A 26,482-nucleotide genomic window follows, 5' to 3' on the forward strand; every position below is an offset into this window, starting at 1 on the left:
ACTTTATGGAAAACATTGCAGATCAGATTCACACTGATAACTGCCATGTTTGACAGATATTTGAATTGTGTAATAAGTCCAGCCTGTTTGGCTTTGTCACTTCTACAACGTAGCATGGACTCTACACCATACCACTCAGAAATGTAAAGGTGCAACATGGAGATGAAACAGCTGTGATTGGTCCTAAATACGTTTCCTTGTTTATGTGTCTCAGCAGTCGAACAAGCTCAGAAAACTTCTCCTGCCTTCTGCCGTATACAAACCATTACTCAGACGCTGTCTCTATTTTCTGTTGCAGTGATTTCAGTGACAGTTGTTTAACATTCAACTCCAACATAACCAGAACAATACCCGCACACTAAGGGTGTGTAGGCGGCAAGAAATGTATTTATAATCAGACATGGCCTGGGTAAAAACGTAAGAGATTTTTTATGACATTAAAAATATATACAAGTCATATTTGTTTTTGTTTTCTATATCGCAAGTGGATAAACGGGTCCGGTGGGTGGCGGTAGTGCTCCTTAACGCTGGTTCCACAGGCCGTTAAAACAAAAGAAGAAGTATGAGCAGCTGCAGTGTCTCAGTCCAAAGTGAGGGGGCAGCAGAGGGCGGTAGATGGCGGCAGGGGGCGGTAGAGGGCGGTAGAGGACGGTAGAGGGCGGCAGAGGGCGGTAGAGGGCGGTAGAGGGCAGCAGAGGGCGGTAGAGCGCGGTAGAGCGCGGCAGAGGGCGGCAGAGGACGATAGAGCGCGGTAGAGGGCGGCAGAGCGCGGTAGAGCGCGGTAGAGGGCGGCAGAGCGCGGTAGAGGGCGGTAGAGGACGGTAGAGGGCGGCAGAGCGCGGTAGAGGACGATAGAGCGCGGTAGAGGGCGGTAGAGGACGATAGAGGGCGGTAGAGGACGATAGAGCGCGGTAGAGGGCGGTAGAGGACGGCAGAGCGCGGTAGAGGGCGGTAGAGGACGGCAGAGGACGATAGAGCGCGGTAGAGGACGGTAGAGCGCGGTAGAGGGCGGTAGAGGGCGGTAGAGGACGATAGAGGGCGGTAGAGGACGGTAGAGCGCGGTAGAGGACGGTAGAGCGCGGTAGAGGACGGTAGAGCGCGGTAGAGGACGATAGAGGGCGGTAGAGGACGGTAGAGCGCGGTAGAGGACGGTAGAGCGCGGTAGAGGACGGTAGAGGACGATAGAGGGCGGTAGAGGACGATAGAGCGCGGTAGAGGGCGGTAGAGGGCGGCAGAGCGCGGTAGAGGGCGGTAGAGGACGGCAGAGGACGATAGAGCGCGGTAGAGGGCGGTAGAGGACGGCAGAGCGCGGTAGAGGGCGGTAGAGGACGGCAGAGCGCGGTAGAGGGCGGTAGAGGACGATAGAGGGCGGTAGAGGACGATAGAGCGCGGTAGAGGGCGGTAGAGGACGGCAGAGCGCGGTAGAGGGCGCGACTTCTGTCAACGTAACAAAGAAGAAGACGCCGCACGCAGGCGCGCTGTTACTCCTAACGTCGTGTTGGAGTTTTCAGTTTGTTTGATTGTAATACTTACCGGAGATAAAACATGTACGACCAGGACGAAGGTGAGCCGATAAATGTTTACATCTAAAAAAAATCGTATTAGCAGTCGACTCGTTACGTTTATTAATACGGGAACAGGACGCTAATTTATATATATACCGGCCTCCGTTAGCGGCTAGTGCTAGCTCATCATCAAAACACAGCAGACTGTTAAAACACACGGGCTAATATTACAAACATCTACAGATATGTACGAGCCGTCAGAGACATCTGCAGACATTCATCAACATACGGGACGCCGCGAGTCTTCACTGGCCCAAAGCTAAAGACAGGAAAGGACAGCGGCGCACTGCTTTGTTTCAGCTAGCACGTTAGCAAGCTAACAGGCTAGCAAGCTAACAGGCTAGCAAGCTAACAGGCCAGCAAGCTAACAGGCTAACAGGCTACTCAGAGGCGCTTCATTAAAGTTCACACAACCAGGTTTAGAGCTTTGTTTTTCTGGGATGTAAGAAGTATTTATATTAGGTTATTAAAGGATTAGAGTCTTTAACTATTATAGCTATCGTGGTATTAGACTATTAAAGTATTAGGGTATTACTTTCAACTGTTTAGGAGTCTACCAGTTAAAATATACTTCATGTGATTTGAAAACATGAAGTGTATTGATCAGAAAACGTAGCTGAGTTTAAGCAGCTGTTGATTGATTGGTTAATACTGACGACTCATCGTTTGTTCACTGTCAGATAATCAGTACGACGAGGATGAGGATGAAATCACTCCAGATCTGTGGCAGGAAGCGTGCTGGATCGTCATCAGGTAAATTTACCTGTTCTCACCTGAGCGTTTTCAATGTGTTTATGAAGGGACCAGAGAGTCAACGATAGATCACAAGATGACCTGAGGGGTATTGCACAAAACTAGAATAAAGAAATCCAGGATAATTGAGCAAGCGCGGCTTGACTTAGCCTGCTCGGCGCATCCTGGCTTAATTGGCTGCACGTTTGCCGAGCCAGGATTAAAAGGCTCGGCTATGTTAAACCAGATGAAGATAGTTGGGATAAGTGCGCGTTCACGGGATACTTAAACAGACCTCGCGATCACTCACAGAATCACTGATGAGAACATAAATAAAAGTCGCGCGTCATATTTCACAGCCACGGAACAACAGCTCCTGATGCAGTTTTACGAAGAGGTGAAAGACTCAATATGAAAAAAGGCAATACTATTGCCATAATTAAAGAACGCGAGAAAGCCTGGTAGACAATAGCGGACCGGCTTAATGCGTAAGTAGTCCAAAACTGTACAATTAATAAACAGTGCTCCATTGGAACCGTCATAATTAGGCTACAATTAAAAAGGACTAAAGGAGTTACTTTTCAAGTTACTCAGGAAATGTAGAGTATGATTAAGTGCAAACAAGGATCCACAATGTGTGTGTTCAATCTATTTTTCTCATGTTACGTTTTTATCTATTTTATCTTTCTATCTTTAATAAAGAACAAACTTGTCTGGCCATAAAAGGGCCTGGCAGCAAGTTAAAAATAAATATAAGAACATTTAGCAGGCTGGTAAGTGACTTTAAATAAAGGGAGGCCAGTGATGGAGGGGATCAGGGAGGGACAGTAACCGACTCTGTCCCAGCCACAGAAGCTGTCTGCTTCATACAAGGTACATATTGTAGTATTACTGCACATGGAACAAAATCAAATCAATAAATCAATCAATAATTTGTTTTTGTTTTTTTTAAAAACTAGAAAACATTGTGGTGTCCTCCCTCTTTCATGAATGTAAAGTAGAATTTAAAAGAGCCACCAATGCTAAGCAAAATGCACACAACAAAAAGTGACATTTAAGATCTTTTATTAACTAAAGAGGCTAAATCCAAAAATTATATGAATATATTGCTCCCTCACGAGTCTGCCATTAGTGTTGACTAGGAAGATGGGAGCATTTTCCCAGTCAACATCAACAGCCACTCGGGGGGCCTGCAGTGTTATGCAGTACTACACATGCAGCCATAACGTCACAGGCCGTGTCCGGGGGAACCCTCAGGTAGTGCAGGCACTGAAACCCAGATTTCAGAAGGCCGAATGTCATCTCGATTCGAGCCCTTGTTTTATTGTGTGCATGGTTGTGGGCCTACTGTGGTGGGGTTTGGGGGTCCGCAAGGGGAGTCAAGAGGAATGACTCGCAGGCGTATCCTTTGTCTCCCAGCAGCACACCAGAGAATTCACCTGACAATACAAGATATCATTTAGAAAACACAGCAGAGTGACACACACGATGTCCAAGGTGCTTACAGTACAAATAAAAAATAAATGTGTGGCCTACCTTGTGAAAGCCACTCGTAAATTGGACTAGCCTGAAAGACTCTGGAGTCGTGCACTGAGCCAGGCCACTTTGCCTCTAAATTACTCACAAGGCAGTCAGCATCACAGATCATCTGAAATGTTAAGTTGTAACGTATTAAGGTCATTAAATGCACAGAATTAATTTCTGTAGGCCATAACCACAAATCAGTCTTACCTGAACATTGATGCTGTGGAAGGATTTCCTGTTGATGTAATCTCCCTCATGTTCTCCTGAGGGGCGTTTGATCCTTACATGTGTGCAATCCACTGCACCAATGACGTTAGGGAAAGCTGTAACAAAGAATAGTGAGTATCCAACTGTGACTGATCAAATTAGAAACTAATGGTTGCACATTGAAATTGAGGTTACCTGCAGTCTTGTAAAACTCCTCCTTGATGTAGAGGGGTCTTCTGTGGCCAGGGAAGGTGATGAATATGTTTCAGCGCCAGACAAACACGTCTTATTGTGCGGCAAATGGTTCCTTAATTGAGGTTCTTCTGCATCCCCAACAGGATAAAGGAAGCTCCCACTTGCAAACCATCTCAGTGTAACACAGACCATCTGTGGTACATTGAGAGCATGGCTTCGCGCTGTCTGGTGCTGTATTTTTGGACCCAGCAGTCTACATAAATATCTGAGTCCATCACCTGAGAATCTATATCTTTCAATGAGATAGTCATCTCCAAAGGCCAACGGGTCTGACCTGTCCCAGAAGACTCTTTCACGCCTAAATGCCATATTGCCCTTGTCACAGATTTCACTGAAAACTTTGCAACTTCATCAGCTGTGTTTTGTAATCTCAATTACTGCAATAAAACACATATTTATGAAACCTCTGACGGCAATTTGACAAGCAGTCATAGCAATATAACACTTGGCCTGAGTAATAATACTACCACTTAAATCAATATAAAAAGACTATTGCAATTACAAACAGCCAACAGATTTAAATGAAATGAGAAATGATTATATATATATATATATATATATATGTAATATTTTAATACAGGATAATTAAAATGATGCAACATACCCAGAAAGACCATGGACGTGCTGTAAAACACATTAACTCCTCACAGGATTGACGGTGGAAATACAGGTGGATCACCAGGATTAATCTTAGCCTGGCTGTTAGCCTGGTCTGGAGCAGGCTAGCTGCAGAGAATAAATCACCATAGTAACTTGGCCGGGTTAAGTCTGAGCTGCTTTCATGCAACCGACTTGAGGCTAAATTAAGCCGGGATAACCAACATATCCCGGCTTAATCCCTTATCTTGGTTTTGTGCAATACCCCTCTGAGGTTTGACACAGTGACGACATTTAATGTTCATTTAGACTGAACTGACTTTAGTATTGAATGCGGACGTCACCAGGTGACGACCATCTGTACGATCGGGATGACTGTCACCAGGTGACGACCATCTGTACGATCAGGATGACTGTCACCAGGTGGACGACCATCTGTACGATCGGGATGACCGTCACCAGGTGACGACCATCTGTACGATCGGGATGACCGTCACCAGGTGGACGACCATCTGTATGATCGGGATGACTGTCACCAGGTGACGACCATCTGTATGATCGGGATGACCGTCACCAGGTGACGTCCATCTCTGATCGGGATGACTGTCACCAGGTGACGACCATCTCTGTGATCGGGATGACCGTCACCAGGTGACGACCATCTGTACGATCGGGATGACCGTCACCAGGTGACGACCATCTGTACGATCGGGATGACCGTCACCAGGTGACGACCATCTGTACGATCGGGATGACCGTCACCAGGTGACGACCATCTGTATGATCGGGATGACCGTCACCAGGTGACGACCATCTGTACGATCGGGATGACCGTCACCAGGTGACGACCATCTGTACGATCGGGATGACCGTCACCAGGTGGACGACCATCTGTACGATCGGGATGACCGTCACCAGGTGACGACCATCTGTATGATCGGGATGACTGTCACCAGGTGACGTCCATCTCTGATCGGGATGACTGTCACCAGGTGACGACCATCTCTGTGATCGGGATGACCGTCACCAGGTGACGTCCATCTCTATGATCGGGATGACCGTCACCAGGTGACGACCATCTGTACGATCGGGATGACCGTCACCAGGTGACGACCATCTGTATGATCGGGATGACCGTCACCAGGTGACGACCATCTGTACGATCGGGATGACTGTCACCAGGTGACGACCATCTGTACGATCGGGATGACCGTCACCAGGTGGACGACCATCTGTATGATCGGGATGACTGTCACCAGGTGACGACCATCTGTATGATCGGGATGACTGTCACCAGGTGACGTCCATCTCTGATCGGGATGACTGTCACCAGGTGACGACCATCTCTGTGATCGGGATGACCGTCACCAGGTGACGACCATCTGTACGATCGGGATGACCGTCACCAGGTGACGACCATCTGTACGATCGGGATGACCGTCACCAGGTGACGACCATCTGTACGATCGGGATGACCGTCACCAGGTGACGACCATCTGTACGATCGGGATGACCGTCACCAGGTGACGACCATCTGTACGATCGGGATGACCGTCACCAGGTGACGACCATCTCTGTGATCGGGATGACCGTCACCAGGTGACGACCGTCTCTACGATCGGGATGACCGTCACCAGGTGACGACCGTCTCTGTGATCGGGATGACCGTCACCAGGTGACGACCATCTCTGTGATCGGGATGACCGTCACCAGGTGGACGACCATCTGTACGATCGGGATGACCGTCACCAGGTGACGACCATCTGTACGATCGGGATGACCGTCACCAGGTGACGACCATCTGTACGATCGGGATGACCGTCACCAGGTGACGACCATCTGCGTGATCGGGATGACCGTCACCAGGTGACGACCATCTGTACGATCGGGATGACCGTCACCAGGTGACGACCATCTGCGTGATCGGGATGACCGTCACCAGGTGACGACCATCTGCGTGATCGGGATGACCGTCACCAGGTGACGACCATCTGCGTGATCGGGATGACCGTCACCAGGTGACGACCATCTGCACGATCGGGATGACCGTCACCAGGTGACGACCATCTGCGTGATCGGGATGACCGTCACCAGGTGACGACCATCTGTACGATCGGGATGACCGTCACCAGGTGACGACCATCTGCGTGATCGGGATGACCGTCACCAGGTGACGACCATCTGCGTGATCGGGATGACCGTCACCAGGTGACGACCGTCTCTACGATCGGGATGACCGTCACCAGGTGACGACCGTCTCTACGATCGGGATGACCGTCACCAGGTGACGACCGTCTCTACGATCGGGATGACCGTCACCAGGTGACGACCGTCTCTACGATCGGGATGACCGTCACCAGGTGACGACCGTCTCTACGATCGGGATGACCGTCACCAGGTGACGACCGTCTGTGTGATCGGGATGACCGTCACCAGGTGACGACCGTCTGTACGATCGGGATGACCGTCACCAGGTGACGACCGTCTGTACGATCGGGATGACCGTCACCAGGTGACGACTGTCTGTACGATCGGGATGACCGTCACCAGGTGACGACCGTCTGTACGATCGGGATGACCGTCACCAGGTGACGACCGTCTGTACGATCGGGATGACCGTCACCAGGTGACGACCGTCTGTACGATCGGGATGACCGTCACCAGGTGACGACCGTCTGCGTGATCGGGATGACCGTCACCAGGTGACGACCGTCTGTACGATCGGGATGACCGTCACCAGGTGACGACCGTCTGTACGATCGGGATGACCGTCACCAGGTGACGACCGTCTGTACGATCGGGATGACCGTCACCAGGTGACGACCGTCTGCGTGATCGGGATGACCGTCACCAGGTGACGACCGTCTGCGTGATCGGGATGACCGTCACCAGGTGACGACCGTCTGTACGATCGGGATGACCGTCAAACTGCAGCAAAGAAGAATTGAACTATTCTCTTCATGATATAGAAACTCTGTCTTTACCTCGAGCTCTTATTTTGACATGTCCCTGTCCTCTCCTCCAGCTCTTATTTTGACATGTCTCTGTCCTCTCCTCTAGCTCTTATTTTGACATGTCTCTGTCCTCTCTTCCAGCTCTTATTTTGACATGTCCCTGTCCTCTCCTCCAGCTCTTATTTTGACATGTCTCTGTCCTCTCCTCTAGCTCTTATTTTGACATGTCTGTGTCCTCTCCTCTAGCTCTTATTTTGACATGTCTCTGTCCTCTCCTCTAGCTCTTATTTTGACATGTCCCTGTCCTCTCCTCCAGCTCTTATTTTGACATGTCTCCGTCTTCTCCTCCAGCTCTTATTTTGACATGTCCCTGTCCTCTCCTCTAGCTCTTATTTTGACCGTCTGTACGATCGGGATGACCGTCACCAGGTGACGACCGTCTGTACGATCGGGATGACCGTCACCAGGTGACGACCGTCTGTACGATCGGGATGACCGTCACCAGGTGACGACCGTCTGTACGATCGGGATGACCGTCAAACTGCAGCAAAGAAGAATTGAACTATTCTCTTCATGATATAGAAACTCTGTCTTTACCTCGAGCTCTTATTTTGACATGTCCCTGTCCTCTCCTCCAGCTCTTATTTTGACATGTCTCTGTCCTCTCCTCTAGCTCTTATTTTGACATGTCTCTGTCCTCTCTTCCAGCTCTTATTTTGACATGTCCCTGTCCTCTCCTCCAGCTCTTATTTTGACATGTCTCTGTCCTCTCCTCTAGCTCTTATTTTGACATGTCTGTGTCCTCTCCTCTAGCTCTTATTTTGACATGTCTCTGTCCTCTCCTTTAGCTCTTATTTTGACATGTCCCTGTCCTCTCCTCCAGCTCTTATTTTGACATGTCTCCGTCTTCTCCTCCAGCTCTTATTTTGACATGTCCCTGTCCTCTCCTCTAGCTCTTATTTTGACATGTCCCTGTCCTCTCCTCTAGCTCTTATTTTGACATGTCTCTGTCCTCTCTTCCAGCTCTTATTTTGACATGTCTCTGTCCTCTCTTCCAGCTCTTATTTTGACATGTCCCTGTCCTCTCCTCCAGCTCTTATTTTGACATGTCTCTGTCCTCTCCTCTAGCTCTTATTTTGACATGTCTCTGTCCTCTCTTCCAGCTCTTATTTTGACATGTCCCTGTCCTCTCCTCCAGCTCTTATTTTGACATGTCTCTGTCCTCTCCTCTAGCTCTTATTTTGACATGTCTCTGTCCTCTCTTCCAGCTCTTATTTTGACATGTCCCTGTCCTCTCCTCCAGCTCTTATTTTGACATGTCTCTGTCCTCTCCTCTAGCTCTTATTTTGACATGTCTCTGTCCTCTCTTCCAGCTCTTATTTTGACATGTCCCTGTCCTCTCTTCCAGCTCTTATTTTGACATGTCCCTGTCCTCTCTTCCAGCTCTTATTTTGACATGTCTCTGTCCTCTCCTCCAGCTCTTATTTTGACATGTCTCTGTCCTCTCCTCTAGCTCTTATTTTGACATGTCTCTGTCCTCTCTTCCAGCTCTTATTTTGACATGTCTCTGTCCTCTCCTCCAGCTCTTATTTTGACATGTCTCTGTCCTCTCCTCCAGCTCTTATTTTGACATGTGCCTGTCCTCTCCTCCAGCTCTTATTTTGACATGTCCCTGTCCTCTCCTCCAGCTCTTATTTTGACATGTCTCCGTCTTCTCCTCCAGCTCTTATTTTGACGAGAAGGGTCTGGTGCGGCAGCAGCTGGATTCATTTGATGAGTTCATCCAGATGTCTGTTCAGAGGATTGTGGAGGATGCTCCGCCCATCGACCTGCAGGCTGAAGCCCAACACACCTCTGGGGAGGTGGAGGAGCCGGTGAGACCACGAGGGTTTTGGGCCGTCAGACAGATTTTGTGGGTCGGTGTGGGGGTTTCTGGGTAACCGCTGTGACCTCTGTTTTCTGTGTCAGCCTCGTTACCTGCTGAAGTTTGAGCAGATCTACCTGTCAAAGCCCACCCACTGGGAGAGAGACGGAGCGCCGTCTCCCATGATGCCCAATGAAGCACGACTACGAAATCTGACGTAGGTCTCACCTGGTCTCATGTCTCAAAGACCACCAGACTTATCCAGACCGGTCTCACCTGTCTCACTGGTCCCCCCAGGTACTCAGCCCCCCTGTATGTTGACATCACAAAGACCATCATAAAGGAAGGAGAGGATCAACTGCAGACTCAACACCAGAAGACCTTCATCGGTAAAATTCCCATCATGCTTCGCTCCACCTACTGCCTGCTCAGTGGCCTGACGGACAGAGACCTGTGTGAGCTCAATGAGTGTCCGCTGGACCCGGGGGGGTATTTCATCATCAACGGCTCCGAGAAGGTACGCTCTAAAATCGTAGGGTTATCTAACAGTTAGCTTAGCATAGCTAGCTTCATGTTCACTTTAGAACTGGTTGTTGGTGGGTTACAGGTGCTGATTGCTCAGGAAAAGATGGCCACCAACACAGTGTACGTCTTTGCCAAGAAGGACTCAAAGTATGCTTACACAGCTGAGTGTCGGTCCTGTTTGGAGAACTCTTCTCGGCCCACCAGCACCATCTGGGTCAGCATGATGGCCAGAGGAGGACAGGTGAGCCACGACATTCACTGGCAGAGTCTGAACATACCTGGTCTGTTCACCTGGAAACAGCATTATACAGACACTAAGTCATGTACCTTTGACTATGAAACATGTTAATGGTTGCCATTTGTTAAAGGAAGTCTGGCCAACTAATTGATTATTGATTAACTGTTTCTGTCAGGGAGTGAAGAAGAGTGCGATCGGTCAGAGGATCGTGTCCACGCTGCCGTACATCAGACAGGAAGTTCCCATCATCATCGTGTTTCGAGCTCTGGGCTTCGTGTCTGACAGAGATATCCTGGAACACATCATTTATGACTTTGACGACCCAGAGATGATGGAAATGGTTGGTCTGATTGCCCGTTATTAGTCTAGATTGTCACTTCATGGTTATCAGGTCAGACAGTCTTAGCCCCATCTCTTGGATTGTGACTGTGTTCCCAGGTGAAGCCGTCTCTGGACGAAGCGTTTGTGATCCAGGAGCAGAACGTGGCCCTGAACTTTATCGGTTCCAGAGGAGCCAAACCCGGAGTAACAAAAGAGAGACGAATCAAATACGCTAAAGAAGTTCTGCAGAAAGAAATGCTGCCGCATGTCGGAGTCAGCGACTTCTGTGAGACCAAGAAGGCTTACTTTTTAGGGTGAGTCCCAGCTGAGATACACCTGATCTACACCTCTACAAGTGAATCCTGTGAATGTTAGTGTGACTTACAGCGTGTTTCTGTGTTTTCAGGTACATGGTCCACAGGCTGCTGCTTGCTGCCCTGGGCCGACGAGAGCTGGACGACAGAGATCACTACGGCAACAAGAGGCTGGACCTTGCTGGGCCACTATTGGCCTTCCTGTTCAGAGGGTGGGATTTCTTAGTTGACACACACACACACACACACACACACACACACAGACAGAGTGGTCAATTCTTTATGAATTAAACTAAAAGGTTCATGCTGAAAGACTTTTATTCAAAGCAGTAGTTTATTTAAACGATTGATTAATGAACCAACAAACTGCAGAAGAAGGTCTCGGTGAGGAGGTGCTGTGAAAGAGGTGATGTTGAATGGGATCCCAAAATCTTGTGAAACCTCTTTCCTCTGTTCAGTATGTTTAAGAACCTGCTGAAGGAGATCAGGATTTATGCTCAGAAGTTCATCGATAGAGGAAAAGACTTCAACCTGGAGCTCGCCATCAAAACTCGAATCATCTCAGATGGACTTAAATATTCACTGGCCACTGGAAACTGGGGCGATGTCAAGAAGGCTCACCAGGCCCGGGCGGGAGTGTCACAGGTGACTTCATAAGTGGTATAACCCAAAGAAGTCTGCTTCAAAGAGCTCACTGTGACAGACAGGTTTTCAGTTCATTATCACAGTATCAGTCAGAATGTGACCGATCGTCTAAACATTGTCGTGATTTTTATTCTTGTAGGTGTTGAACCGTTTGACCTTCGCATCCACTCTGTCCCACCTCCGTCGAGTCAACTCTCCAATCGGCAGAGATGGAAAACTGGCAAAACCTCGACAGCTTCACAACACACTTTGGGGAATGGTGTGTCCAGCCGAGACCCCCGAGGTAAGAGGGACACAGAATATTTGATAATAAACTGAGATATAAGAAAATACTCAGGCATCACAAAACACTGATTTAATCCAGATTAATCCCAGAAATCAAAGTGCTGGGTTTTGATTATTTCACGTCATTACAGGGTCACGCTGTGGGTCTGGTGAAGAACTTGGCCCTGATGGCCTACATCTCTGTGGGCTCACAGCCGTCTCCCATCCTGGAGTTTCTGGAGGAGTGGAGTATGGAGAACTTGGAGGAAATTTCTCCTGCTGCCATTGCTGAGTAAGTTATTCTGTGTGATTTTCATTGTTCATCATTTTCAGTGAGTTGAGTGCCACGTGTTTATTGTGCTTTTCATGTTTTAGTGCCACTAAAATCTTTGTGAACGGCTGCTGGGTTGGAATCCACAAAGACCCAGAACAGTTGATGAACACACTGAGGAAGCTCCGAAGACAAATGGACATCATTGTGTCTGAGGTAACTTCCATTGGTCTCTAACAGGAAACCAGCCACAGACGGTTTGTGGCTTTAAAAACATTTAATAAATCAAGAGTGACGTTCTATAGCAGTGCACCCTGAAAGGATAATGGCAGATTTATCTTTCCACATTTTTATCATGTTTAAAAAAATCAAGCCTTCATATATCATACCATCACAGCTGTGTTCCTGTCTCTTCTGACCTTCTCAGGTTTCCATGATCAGAGACATTCGAGAACGTGAGATCAGAATTTACACAGATGCTGGACGAATCTGCCGACCTCTGCTGATAGTTGAGAAACAGAAACTGTTGCTAAAGAGACGACACATCGACCAGCTGAAGGAGAGGGAGTACAACAACTACAGGTAAGACGTGACTCCGCCTAGTCCTAAAATTAACTTTTTCTAAGCCAAACCCAGGTGAGACAGACTGTTACAGGTAAGAAAATACTGAAAACCCCCTCATATTGTCTGTTTGAAGTTAGATTGAGGTAAGTTGTTGATGGTTCCTGATTCTGGTGAAGTAAGGTCTTGTTTGTTTGGCGGTTAGCTGGCAGGACTTGGTGGCGAGTGGTGTGGTTGAGTACATCGACACTCTGGAGGAGGAGACGGTCATGCTCGCCATGACCCCTGATGACCTCCAAGAAAAGGGCGTGGCCTACTGCTCCACCTACACCCACTGTGAAATCCACCCATCCATGATCCTGGGAGTCTGCGCCTCCATCATCCCCTTCCCCGACCACAACCAGGTACAAACAGTCATCACAGCATGAAGAGAAGCAGCTCTGCTGTTGAAGGATCATTCTCTTTGATGAACTAATGAACCCTCTCTTCTGGACAGTCTCCCAGGAACACTTACCAGTCGGCCATGGGTAAACAGGCCATGGGCGTCTACATCACCAACTTCCATGTACGAATGGACACACTGGCTCACGTACTATACTACCCTCAGAAACCTCTGGTCACCACTCGGTCCATGGAGTACCTGCGCTTCAGAGAGCTGCCTGCAGGTAACACACACCTGGACACTCTAATACACACATGTCTGTGGGTAAGGCACATCCACGGGAGTTACCGCTGATGCAGACTTTGACAGTTTGTTTTGTTATTGATGCTATAGAAATGAAATTGAATTAAATAGTCCAGTCTGCGGTTTCAGATTAAGGTCTTCCATGTGTCTCTAACTGAAACCTTATTGATATTTTGCAGGCATCAATTCAATTGTGGCGATCGCCTCGTACACAGGGTACAACCAGGAGGACTCTGTGATCATGAACAGGTCTGCTGTGGATCGAGGCTTCTTCAGGTGAGTCCCTGACTGAGCGATCAAGAGTTCCGTCAGATGAATTCGAGGAAGAGATTTAAAATGTACTGTAACACAACAAACAAGAGCAAAACTTAAACTAAAAATAACATATTATAGGAAGTGCTTGTGAAGACTGTCTGCAGACCTTCCAAAACTTAAAGTCGTTAGCGTCTCCTTTGTCTTGAACCTGCAATACCAACAACCTCTTATCCAACCTCAGATTCCCTCTGGTGTCATTTTGACAAAATGAACATCACTGACATACTATTAAAGTAATATAACAGACACCTAGCTGCATGCTTCATCCTGTCTCATCATAGTTTTTTTTTTTGTTTTTAGAATATTTTATTTTCAGTTTTCAACTCAACAAAATATACATGATAACACAATCATACAACTCCAAACCCCTCCTCCAACCCACCCACCAACAAACTGAGAGAGAAAAATAATAGTAATAAGTAAATAAATAAAAATAACGAAAACGGTCGAGAGGCAAGGCGCTTGTAAATCTACAACCTGTCCATCATAGAGGACGACAATGTGTCCATATATGCCAAATAAGGTTGTCGCATCTTTGTTAAAGTGTTATAGTCTTTCCTTAGTGTACATGTTATTTTTTCAAGTGGAACACAGCTATTCATTTCTGAAACCCATCTGCCTATAGAAAGCTGGGAGTCAGACTTCCATGTGATGACGATGCACTTCCTGTCAACACACAAGGCCAATGAGAGAAACTTCTTTTGAGGTTTTCTTAACCGTGCATCAGTATTTGTAGTATCTCCTAATAAGCAGGTTTGAGGATCTAATGGGAGATGCTCTTGGAGTATGGCGTCAATTCAGTACCATAATCACCGTGCATAAAGACCACTTTCTACGCGCTTGCCGCCACTCTCTGCGCGCTCGCCGTCACTCTCTGCGTGCTCGTGGTCTCTGTGTACGTGCTCGCCGACACTTTCTGCGTTCTCGCTGTGACTCTTGGCCACTACTGTCTCGAGGTCAGAGCCAATCCGAGGCAGAGTAGGGCGGGTCATCATTGCGGTTGGCGGCAGAATTTGATTGCGGATCGAGATGTCAGCCATGATAGCCCCATGAAAATGTTTTTTTCCCCCCAGGAAACTGCCAGGTCTCATCCACTGTGATCAGACCGCTATAACAGAAGGTTATGAGAAGGTTATGTATTGGGTCAGCAACTTTTTGTAGCAACTTTAAATGTAGCTACTGCTGTTTTAGCCTAGCATTGCATATCTGTCTGTTCCTCAACTTACCTCTTTTTTCTTTGACATCTTGAGCAATCAAATTCTGCCAACCGCGGAATTCACACACATGCACAGAATGCAATTCACCTCCCTACCCCCAATCCCACGCCTTCGCAGCTTTTACCCATCCAGTGCAACAGGCGGGGTCCGAAGGCCGCGCCGTAGTTGGCTGTGGCCGGGGGATGCCTGTCTACGCTGGAACACCTCCACCCCCCTTTCCCTTCCCCCGGTGCAAGTTGTTTTGACTTCTTATGTTGTGAAGTGTGCTCATATGTGCTTATGTTGCTGAGGTTTTTTCCAGGTCCCACACTGTACTCCCCCCAGAGGAGTGTAGTCTGGGAGCTGCTTTTTTCTCCTCTTCTCTCCTCTTGTTTTTCTCCCCTTTCCTGCCCCCATTTTTAGGGTAGCCACGGTCTATTCTTTTGGACCAAAGCAAATTCCTTGTATGTGTAAACATGCTTGGCCAATAAAGTCTGATTCTGATGACCCGCCCTACTCTGCCTCGGATTGGCTCTGACCTGGAGACTGTAGTGGACAATCAGAAAGGAGGGGGGTTGCGAGGCCGTCTATTCAATGCACGCCCCCAAAGTGCCAAAACTCAGCAAAGGCGACCGAGTAGAAAGCACAGAGAAACAGCGAGCGCGTACACAGAGACCGCGAGCACGCAGAAAGTGTCGGTGAGCGTGTAGAGAGTGGTCTTTATGCGCGCAGATTATGGCACTGAATTGACGCCATATTGGAGCACCATCCATCAGGGAGAGTACACCTTTGAGATAAGACCAGGTGTGTTACCCTCATGAAGCAGTTCTTCCAGAACACTGAGCAGGTGTAAAGTCAGTTCTCAAAACAGATTGAAGAAATGATCTTAACTGTAAATGAAAAAGTTTTTGCTGGACAGATCATACTTCCTCCTCAGTTCCTCAAAAGACATCAGGGACCCCTCCTCATAACAGTCCTCCAAATGATGAATCCCTTTCTGGTGCCACATTTCCAGGGTCTTATTATCCACTGACATAGGTATGAGTTCATTCTGTTTCAGTGGTGTTTTGGGTGAAAATATGTGTTTTAGTCCAATCATTTTCCGGACTTCATGCCACGTTTTGATGATATGGATCAAGACAGGGTTGGAGATAGTTGTAGCTGTCCATTTATAGATAAAGCCTGCAGGAATATTTTCTTTAAGAGCATACATTCTGACTGAAACCCAAGGTGGGGCATTTTCCCTTTCAAAAAGAAAAGAGACAAGTCACATTTGGGCAGCCAAATAATGCTTTTCAAGGTGAGGCAGTCAAAGACCCCCCACTTTATAGTACCATGTAAGTTTTTCTATTGAGACCCTTGGAGTCTTACCATTCCATATGAATTGTCTAACCTGTTCATAAAGGTTTTTAAAAAAGCCGTGTGGCACTGGAGTCGGTAAGGACTGAAAGAGGTACTGCAACCTTGGTAATATATTCATTTTAATGCAATTTATTCAGCCAATCAAAGTAATAGGTAAGTTTATCCATTTCTGTAAATCCTCTATTATTCGACTAGTGATAAGTAATTAAGTTTGTATATATTTTATGAAGGTTCTTATCCACCATCATTGCCAGGTATCTTATCCCACTTGGAGACCATTTAAACAGGCCTCTTTGCTGCTGATCACCATAGTCAAAGTTTGAGAGTGGGAGAATTTCACTTTTGTCGTAATATACTTTATATCCAGAAATAGATCCAAATGAATGCAAAACAGTTTTTAATTTAGCAAGGGAATCAAATGGATTTGTTAAGTACAAAATGATATCATCTGCCATAAGATAGATTTAATGTATGGTCTGGTCCACTTTCACACCCTTTATCTCTGAGTCTTGTCTGATTGTCTCGGCCAGAGGTTGGACAGCTATAACAAAGAGCCCAGGGGACAAGGGACACCCTTGTCTGCTCGATCTACTCAGGGAGAAAGCAGTGGACATTTGTGCATTAGTAATTATTTTGGCTTGTGGTTTCTTATAAAGCGTTCTGACCCAATTAATAAAATAGGAGCCAAATCCGAATTTAGACAGAACCTTGAATAAGTAGGACCACTCAAGCCTATCAAAGGCCTTTTCAGCATCTAGGGTGACAGCTATGCTAGGATCAGTACTGGAGGCTGCCATATGAAGAACATTCAGTCATCTACACACGTTACTGGCAGAGGATCTCTTCTGGATAAAACCAACCTGATCTAGATTTATCAATTTTGGTAAGAATTTACTCAACCTGTTTGCTAAAGCTTTAGAAATCAATTTATAATCCGCATTCAAGAGTGAAGTTGGTCAAAAAAAGGAGCATTTTAAGGGGTCTTTGTTTTTTTTATGGATCACTGTAATTATAGCCATTGAAAATGAATCGGGGAGGCTTTGTGTTTTAGATGCTAGGTTAATTACATCCATAAGACTGTCTCATCATAGTTGACCATTAATCTCAGCCACTGCTACACCTGCCAGTGAGTGACTGTATATAAATATGGTATTATTTATTATATAAGTATGATGTTTTCAAGGGAATACGGGTGGTGCCCTCTTGTGACTTTGGAGCCAGAGTCTGTGCCATATGGTCCGTGATATCGATGACCCGACCACACTTCCTCCAGACTCACTCACGTTTTTGTTTAATTAATACTACTCTCATGGTCCTACGGGACCGCTTTACAGAGCGCGTGACATGGTAACCGGTAGTCGCCATTATGTCACTTCCTGTTTCTACAGCTTCAAATAACAAACAAAATTTATCCAGAAAACTGACACTTCAGCATTCATCAACGTTATATTAACCACCTAAAATGACAGAAACCATCCTTGAAAAAAATTATTCATTCATTCATCTTCTGTAAGCACTTATTCCTGTTAAGGGTCGTGAGGTCTGCTGGAGCTTATTCAATTTTATTTATATAGCGTCAATAACAATACAAATCGTCTCAAGACGCTTTACAAAACCCGGCCTGAAACCCCCAGAGCAGCCTGAAGGCGACGTTGGCAGGAAAAACTCCCTTTTATCAGGAAGAAACCTTGAGCAGAACCAGAACCAGAACCAGCTCATATGGAGAAACCATCAGCCTAAGGCCAGCCGGGTACAGACAGAAGAAAGAGAGAAGAGAACAGCAAGATAAACATACATCTGTCATAGATACACATATCTGACTAAAGTGTACATGTGGAATCTGATGATACAAACTGATGATGTTACATGACAGTTTGAAAATGTAAGAGGAATCATAGGCAGGTTGGAGAACTGTTCATTATGCCAGCTGTCATTGGTCTAGAGGGGGGGTCCACCCTGGACAGGTCTCCAGTCTATCCCAGCTGTCACTGGTCTAGAGGGGGGGGTCCACCCTGGACAGGTCTCCAGTCTATCCCAGCTGTCATTGGTCTAGAGGGGGGGTCCACCCTGGACAGGTCTCCAGTCTATCCCAGCTGTCACTGGTCTAGAGGGGGGGGGGGTCCACCCTGGACAGGTCTCCAGTCTATCCCAGCTGTAACTGGTCTAGAGGGGGGGGGGTCCACCTGGACAGGTCTCCAGTCTATCCCAGCTGTCACTGGTCTAGAGGGGGGGGGGGTCCACCCTGGACAGGTCTCCAGTCTATCCCGGCTGTCACTGGTCTAGAGGGGGGGGTCCACCCTGGACAGGTCTCCAGTCTATCCCGGCTGTCACTGGTCTAGAGGGGGGGTCCACCTGGACAGGTCTCCAGTCTATCCCAGCTGTCACTGGTCTAGAGGGGGGGGTCCACCCTGGACAGGTCTCCAGTCTATCCCGGCTGTCATTGGTCTAGAGGGGGGGTCCACCCTGGACAGGTCTCCAGTCTATCACAGGGCTAACACAGAGAGACACTCACACCTACGGCCAATTTAGAATCACCAGTGAACCTAACCAGCATGTCTTTGACGGTGGGAGGAAGCTGGAGAACCTGGAGAGAACCTGGAGAGAACCCACGCAGACACAGGGAGAACATGCAGACTACACACAGAAAGGAACCAGTCGGCCTGGATTAGAACCCAGAACCTTCTGGCTGTGAGGCATCAGTGCTGACCACCACACCACTGTGCCGCCCCAGAGAAAAAAAAAATATGTGATGTGTCTTTAAGTGTTTTAGTTTGGTCCATGTCTCGCCCACTAACATGGAGGGGGAGGAGCTTATGACCAATACTGCAGCCAGACACCGGGGGAGAATTTCTTGCTTTGGCTCCACTTTTGAGGAGCTGTTTTGACGTCCATCTTCATACTGTCTATGGTTTGTGTCAGTGACAGTATGGCTTTCTTATTTCAGGTCTGTTTTCTATCGGTCGTACAAAGAGCAGGAGTCTAAGAAAGGTTTTGACCAGGAGGAGATCTTTGAGAAGCCAACACGTGAAACCTGTCAAGGTGAGAACTCATTACAAACTCCACATGCACAAAAACTAAACAGGCATCTAAACATAAGTCTCAGGGGATGTCTGTCTGTCTTCTCAAAAGTCTCATGTTTGGAAATTACGTCAGGTGTGATCGGAGTTCTCCCAGGACTCATGTTAATAAAAATCCTGAGTGGGCTGTAGATCTCAGCTCTAAGGTGTCGGTGCAGAGCGGGGCTAATCTTACGTCGCTGGTCTGATTGTCCTCAGGCATGAGACATGCCATCTATGAGAAGCTGGATGATGACGGACTCATTGCGCCCGGTGTTCGTGTGTCTGGTGAAGACGTGATCATCGGGAAGACGGTGACGCTTCCCGAGAACGATGACGAGCTGGACAGCACCAACCGGCGCTACACAAAGAGAGACTGCAGCACTTTCCTGAGAACCAGTGAGACTGGCATCGTGGACCAGGTCATGGTTACTCTGAACCAGGAGGGCTACAAGTTCTGTAAGATCAGGGTGAGTTAACGCAGCATCACTTGACACAACACCTCTCACGTCTCTCTGAGCAGATGAAGTTTGTTTTACAGATGTTTTTTCTGGGTTTTCTGCAGGTTCGTTCAGTCCGGATTCCTCAGATCGGAGACAAATTTGCCAGCCGACACGGACAAAAGGGAACCTGCGGGATCCAGTACAGACAAGAGGTAAAACAGGAAGTCAACTGGTTGGAGGTAAAACAGGAAGTCAATTGGTTGGAGGTAAAAGAGGAAGTCAACAGTCTTGAGGTAAACTGCAAGTCAACAGGGAGTAAACAGGAAATGAACAGGAAAGGAACAGGTCGGAGGTGAACAGGAGGTTACACAGAAAGTCAACAGAGAGTAAACAGGTCTAAGGTAAACATGAAGTCAACAGGAAAGGAACAGGTTGGAAGTCAACAAGAAGTCAACAGGGATGGAGCAGGTCGGAGGTGAACAGTGTTTGGTCAGCTCTCTGTAGACAGTGTGAACGCTGAATTAGCTTCAGCAGCAGCTGTTGGGTTAAACATTGATGATTTGATGAACATGAACTTAGAGTTCCACGGTACCCACGGTACCCTGCGTTGCCAAATCGTAACGGTTCCTACTATACTAGAAATTCTACACGATGGTACTACCATGGATTACTATACTACCGGTGCCACTTTCCGCTACATAGCGGCCGCCTCTACTCTACTCCCTTGTAAACAAACTCACATGGCGACTACTGCAACCGAACTACACAGCTGCTGAATGATTGGCTGTTTGCCTGTTACTGGTGACGTCTGGGGATATGATAGGCTGTTTCCGCCCGCTGGGTCCGCCCGTCTGTTAGCTGATTGGCTGTTCGTGTGTTTCTGCCGGCAAGAACGAACTCCATGAAGACAGCTCTGCTTCAATAGAAATTTGCTTCAAAACAAACGACAAGCTAAAGTTCTGTCTCACCCAGACGCTCACGGCTTACAGCCACAAACACGAGACAACACTCACCACGGCAGAAGCACCGGGCCGAGCGGCGAGTCTGCCGCGGCGTCGTCAGTGGCACCACTAATTTTGCTCAACATTATAAGTAATTAATAAGTATTTATAACTTGTACAAATACATTGCAGTTCATAAAAAAATAAATAAAAAAGGCCGCAGTATCGCGATAATACCCGGAACCGTGATACTTTGTCTGGTATAGTATCGGGGTTACTCATTTTGGTATCGTGACAACGCTACATGAACTACACATTAACTGTGACCATGATTAAACCAATACACTGGTTGATGTGTTTTATTTTGAAGGACATGCCGTTTACCTGCGAGGGAATCACACCTGACATCATAATCAACCCTCACGCCATCCCGTCTAGAATGACAGTTGGTCATCTGATTGAGTGTCTGCAGGGAAAGGTATAGTTCAATAACTCTGATAATGTCTGTTATTAAGGTCTTAATTTGACGTGTGTTATGGTAAAAATAAAGCTGGATCAGTTTATGAACGTGACAGAGTTGTCTTTTGACTTGTGGACTGACAAGCATCTCACTCATTTTTGTCTCTCCTCAGGTTTCTGCAAACAAAGGGGAGATTGGCGACGCCACGCCGTTTAATGATGCTGTCAACGTACAGAAGGTGTCAAACCTGCTGTCTGAATATGGATACCATCTCAGAGGAAATGAGGTCAGAGGAGGTCATGATGTTTACTTCCTGTTACAGTTGGGCCGTCTGTTTTCACTTATTCCTGTTTATCACCATCTACTGCTGGGTCGTAGCAGCAGCCGTTTATCTGTTGGAAACATTCTGAGAGTTAAGACGTTCTGTTGTTTAGAAACCAGAGACTGTGTTGTTTCAGAATTCTACAGGACGAACAGTAATTTTTAGTTCACATCAAATCATCAGAAGTCAACGATCACGTCAGTTTAGTTTCGTAAAGTGTTTCTGTGTGCTGCCTTCTTAACTGTTCAGTGCTGAAGCTTTGGATGGCTGGATGTTGATTAGTGATCTGTCATCAGGTTCTCTACAACGGCTTCACTGGGAGGAAGTTGACGTCTCAGATCTTCATTGGTCCAACGTATTATCAGCGTCTGAAGCACATGGTGGACGACAAGATCCACTCGAGGGCCCGGGGCCCCGTCCAGATCCTCAACAGACAGCCAATGGAGGGACGATCACGGTGAGGGACACATCTGCCCGTCTGTCTCAAATAGCAGTAGACTGTGCCTACCTGCTAATAACCATCTCACTTGTTTGTCCTCAGTGATGGCGGACTGCGCTTCGGCGAGATGGAGCGTGACTGTCAGATCGCTCACGGAGCTGCTCAGTTCCTCAGAGAGCGCCTGTTCGAGGCATCTGATCCCTACCAGGTTCACGTCTGTAACCTGTGTGGACTCATGGCCATCGCCAACACCAGGACACACACGTACGAGTGTCGAGGCTGCCGCAACAAGACACAGGTAAGACGGCCATCAGACAGACGGGCAGACATGCATCAGACAGACAGACAGACAGGCAGACATCAGACAGACGGGCAGACATCAGGCAGACAGGCAGACATCAGGCAGACATCAGGCAGACAGGCAGACATCAGACAGGCAGACATCAGGCAGACAGACATCAGACAGACGGGCAGACATCAGGCAGACATCAGGCAGACAGGCAGACATCAGACAGGCAGACATCAGGCAGACAGACATCAGACAGACAGGCAGACATCAGACAGACGGGCAGACATCAGGCAGACATCAGACAGACAGGCAGACATCAGGCAGACATCAGGCAGACAGGCAGACATCAGACAGGCAGACATCAGGCAGACAGACATCAGACAGACGGGCAGACATCAGGCAGACATCAGGCAGACATCAGGCAGACAGGCAGACATCAGACAGGCAGACATCAGGCAGACAGACATCAGACAGACAGGCAGACGGGCAGACAGACAGGCAGACATCAGACAGACGGGCAGACATCAGGCAGACAGGCAGACATCAGACAGGCAGACATCAGGCAGACAGACATCAGACAGACAGGCAGACATCAGACAGACGGGCAGACATCAGGCAGACATCAGACAGACAGGCAGACATCAGGCAGACATCAGGCAGACAGGCAGACATCAGGCAGACATCAGACAGACAGGCAGACATCAGGCAGACATCAGGCAGACAGGCAGACATCAGACAGGCAGACATCAGACAGGCAGACATCAGGCAGACAGACATCAGACAGACGGGCAGACATCAGGCAGACATCAGGCAGACAGGCAGACATCAGACAGGCAGACATCAGGCAGACAGACATCAGACATCAGACAGACGGGCAGACATCAGGCAGACGGGCAGACATCAGACAGACGGGCAGACATCAGACAGACGGGCAGACATCAGACAGACGGGCAGACAGACAGACATCAGACAGACGGGCAGACATCAGACAGACGGGCAGACATCAGACAGACAGACAGACAGACAGACAGACGGGCAGACATGCATCAGACAGACAGACAGACGGGCAGACATGCATCAGACAGACAGACAGACGGGCAGACATGCATCAGACAGACAGACAGACAGACAGGCAGACATCAGGCAGACAGGCAGACATCAGACAGGCAGACATCAGGCAGACAGACATCAGACAGACGGGCAGACATCAGGCAGACATCAGGCAGACAGGCAGACATCAGACAGGCAGACATCAGGCAGACAGACATCAGACAGACGGGCAGACATCAGGCAGACATCAGGCAGACAGGCAGACATCAGACAGGCAGACATCAGGCAGACAGACATCAGACAGACAGGCAGACATCAGACAGACGGGCAGACATCAGGCAGACATCAGACAGACAGGCAGACATCAGGCAGACATCAGGCAGACAGGCAGACATCAGACAGGCAGACATCAGGCAGACAGACATCAGACAGACGGGCAGACATCAGGCAGACATCAGGCAGACAGGCAGACATCAGACAGGCAGACATCAGGCAGACAGACATCAGACAGACAGGCAGACGGGCAGACAGACAGGCAGACATCAGACAGACGGGCAGACATCAGGCAGACAGGCAGACATCAGACAGGCAGACATCAGGCAGACAGACATCAGACAGACAGGCAGACATCAGACAGACGGGCAGACATCAGGCAGACATCAGACAGACAGGCAGACATCAGGCAGACATCAGGCAGACAGGCAGACATCAGGCAGACATCAGACAGACAGGCAGACATCAGGCAGACATCAGGCAGACAGGCAGACATCAGACAGGCAGACATCAGGCAGACAGACATCAGACAGACGGGCAGACATCAGGCAGACATCAGGCAGACAGGCAGACATCAGACAGGCAGACATCAGGCAGACAGACATCAGACATCAGACAGACGGGCAGACATCAGGCAGACGGGCAGACATCAGACAGACGGGCAGACATCAGACAGACGGGCAGACAGACAGACATCAGACAGACGGGCAGACATCAGACAGACGGGCAGACATCAGACAGACAGACAGACAGACAGACAGACGGGCAGACATGCATCAGACAGACAGACAGACGGGCAGACATGCATCAGACAGACAGACAGACAGACAGACAGACAGGCAGACATCAGACAGACAGGCAGACATCAGACAGGCAGACATCAGACAGACAGGCAGACATCAGACAGGCAGACATCAGACAGACATCAGGCAGACAGACAGGCAGGCAGGCAGGCAGACAGACAGACAGACAGACAGACAGACAGACAGACAGACAGGCAGGCAGACATCAGACAGACAGGCAGACAGACATCAGACAGACAGGCAGACAGACAGACAGGCAGGCAGACATCAGACAGGCAGACAGACAGGCAGGCAGACATCAGACAGGCAGACATCAGGCAGACAGACATCAGACAGACAGGCAGACATCAGACAGACGGGCAGACATCAGGCAGACATCAGACAGACAGGCAGACATCAGGCAGACATCAGGCAGACAGGCAGACATCAGGCAGACATCAGACAGACAGGCAGACATCAGGCAGACATCAGGCAGACAGGCAGACATCAGACAGGCAGACATCAGGCAGACAGACATCAGACAGACGGGCAGACATCAGGCAGACATCAGGCAGACAGGCAGACATCAGACAGGCAGACATCAGGCAGACAGACATCAGACATCAGACAGACGGGCAGACATCAGGCAGACGGGCAGACATCAGACAGACGGGCAGACATCAGACAGACGGGCAGACATCAGACAGACGGGCAGACATCAGACAGACGGGCAGACAGACAGACATCAGACAGACGGGCAGACATCAGACAGACGGGCAGACATCAGACAGACAGACAGACAGACAGACAGACGGGCAGACATGCATCAGACAGACAGACAGACGGGCAGACATGCATCAGACAGACAGACAGACAGACAGACAGACAGGCAGACATCAGACAGACATCAGGCAGACAGACAGACAGGCAGGCAGGCAGGCAGACAGACAGACAGACAGACAGACAGACAGGCAGACAGGCAGGCAGACAGGCAGGCAGACAGGCAGACAGACAGGCAGGCAGACAGACAGGCAGGCAGACATCAGACAGGCAGACAGACAGGCAGGCAGACATCAGACAGGCAGACAGACAGGCAGGCAGACATCAGACAGGCAGACATCAGACAGACAGGCAGACAGACAGACAGACAGACAGACAGGCAGACAGACAGACAGACAGACAGACAGGCAGGCAGACAGGCAGACAGGCAGACAGACAGACAGGCATCAGACAGACATCAGACATCAGACATCAGGCAGACAGACAGACAGGCATCAGACAGGCATCACAGAGACGGACAGACATCAGACAGGCAGACAGACAGGCAGACAGGCAGACAGACATCACACAGACACCAGACAGACAGACAGGCAGACAGGCAGGCAGACATCAGACAGGCAGACACCAGACAGACAGACAGACAGGCAGACAGGCAGACATCAGTCCTGTTGTTGATCTTTTTCTGTCGGTTCACCTCTGCTTCCTCTCGCTCCGTCAGATCTCTCTGGTCCGAATGCCATACGCCTGTAAGCTTCTTTTCCAGGAGCTGATGTCGATGAGTATCGCTCCTCGTATGATGACGTCATAGACAGCCTGGCCAATCGGATATGATGTGACATCAGAAGCAGGAAGTAAACGTAGAAGTTTAGTTAAATGTTTTTAGTTTGAAGTTGTTTCATTCATTTTTGTACAAGTCAAATAAATCATTTTTTTCTTTAGATCTTGAGTCGTGTTTCTCTTCTGTAAAGCTCTTGCTTTCGACCAGGGGTGTCAAACTCATTTTAGTTCATCTAAAGCGGGCCGGACCAGAAATATTTTAGTACAATAACCTAATAAATAACAACAAATCTAAATGTTTCCTTTGTTTTAGTGCAAAGAAGAACAAGTATATTATGAAAATGTTTACATTTGCTGTCCTTTTACAAAAAACAACCTGGAATGTATTTTAAAAAAGTGTCATTTTATTGCCATCTACTGTTTAGTTCTGGATGTTGTGTTGTATCCACGACTTTAACAGTGGATAAATTAGCAA

General features: G+C 48.3%; 1 protein-coding gene across 1 annotated transcript; it reads left to right on the forward strand.

Annotated features, from left to right (window-relative positions):
* Window positions 1-1,439: 1,439 nt before the first annotated feature.
* On the forward strand, window positions 1,440-26,168 carry polr2b (RNA polymerase II subunit B). Its single transcript, XM_084550208.1, has 25 exons — window positions 1,440-1,564; window positions 2,246-2,318; window positions 9,558-9,708; window positions 9,803-9,915; window positions 9,996-10,215; window positions 10,306-10,464; window positions 10,637-10,801; window positions 10,900-11,096; window positions 11,189-11,308; window positions 11,555-11,741; window positions 11,881-12,024; window positions 12,158-12,297; window positions 12,381-12,492; window positions 12,704-12,858; window positions 13,043-13,241; window positions 13,334-13,502; window positions 13,702-13,798; window positions 19,340-19,434; window positions 19,671-19,921; window positions 20,017-20,106; window positions 21,206-21,313; window positions 21,468-21,581; window positions 21,914-22,074; window positions 22,159-22,354; window positions 25,949-26,168. Exons 1-25 carry the CDS (start codon window positions 1,546-1,548, stop codon window positions 26,036-26,038), a joined length of 3,525 nt encoding a protein of 1,174 aa, XP_084406334.1. The 5' UTR covers window positions 1,440-1,545; the 3' UTR covers window positions 26,039-26,168.
* Window positions 26,169-26,482: the final 314 nt, after the last annotated feature.

This window comes from Chelon labrosus, assembly GCF_963514085.1.
Source record: "Chelon labrosus genome assembly, chromosome: 8".
Taxonomy (NCBI): domain Eukaryota; kingdom Metazoa; phylum Chordata; class Actinopteri; order Mugiliformes; family Mugilidae; genus Chelon; species Chelon labrosus.

Bases quoted from the DNA above. Each gene is read 5' to 3' on its own strand.
- polr2b (XM_084550208.1), top strand. The intron at 10,465-10,636 runs GTGAGCCACGAC...TGTTTCTGTCAG, and splicing joins TGATGGCCAGAGGAGGACAG to GGAGTGAAGAAGAGTGCGAT. The intron at 12,025-12,157 runs GTAAGAGGGACA...ACGTCATTACAG, and splicing joins GTCCAGCCGAGACCCCCGAG to GGTCACGCTGTGGGTCTGGT.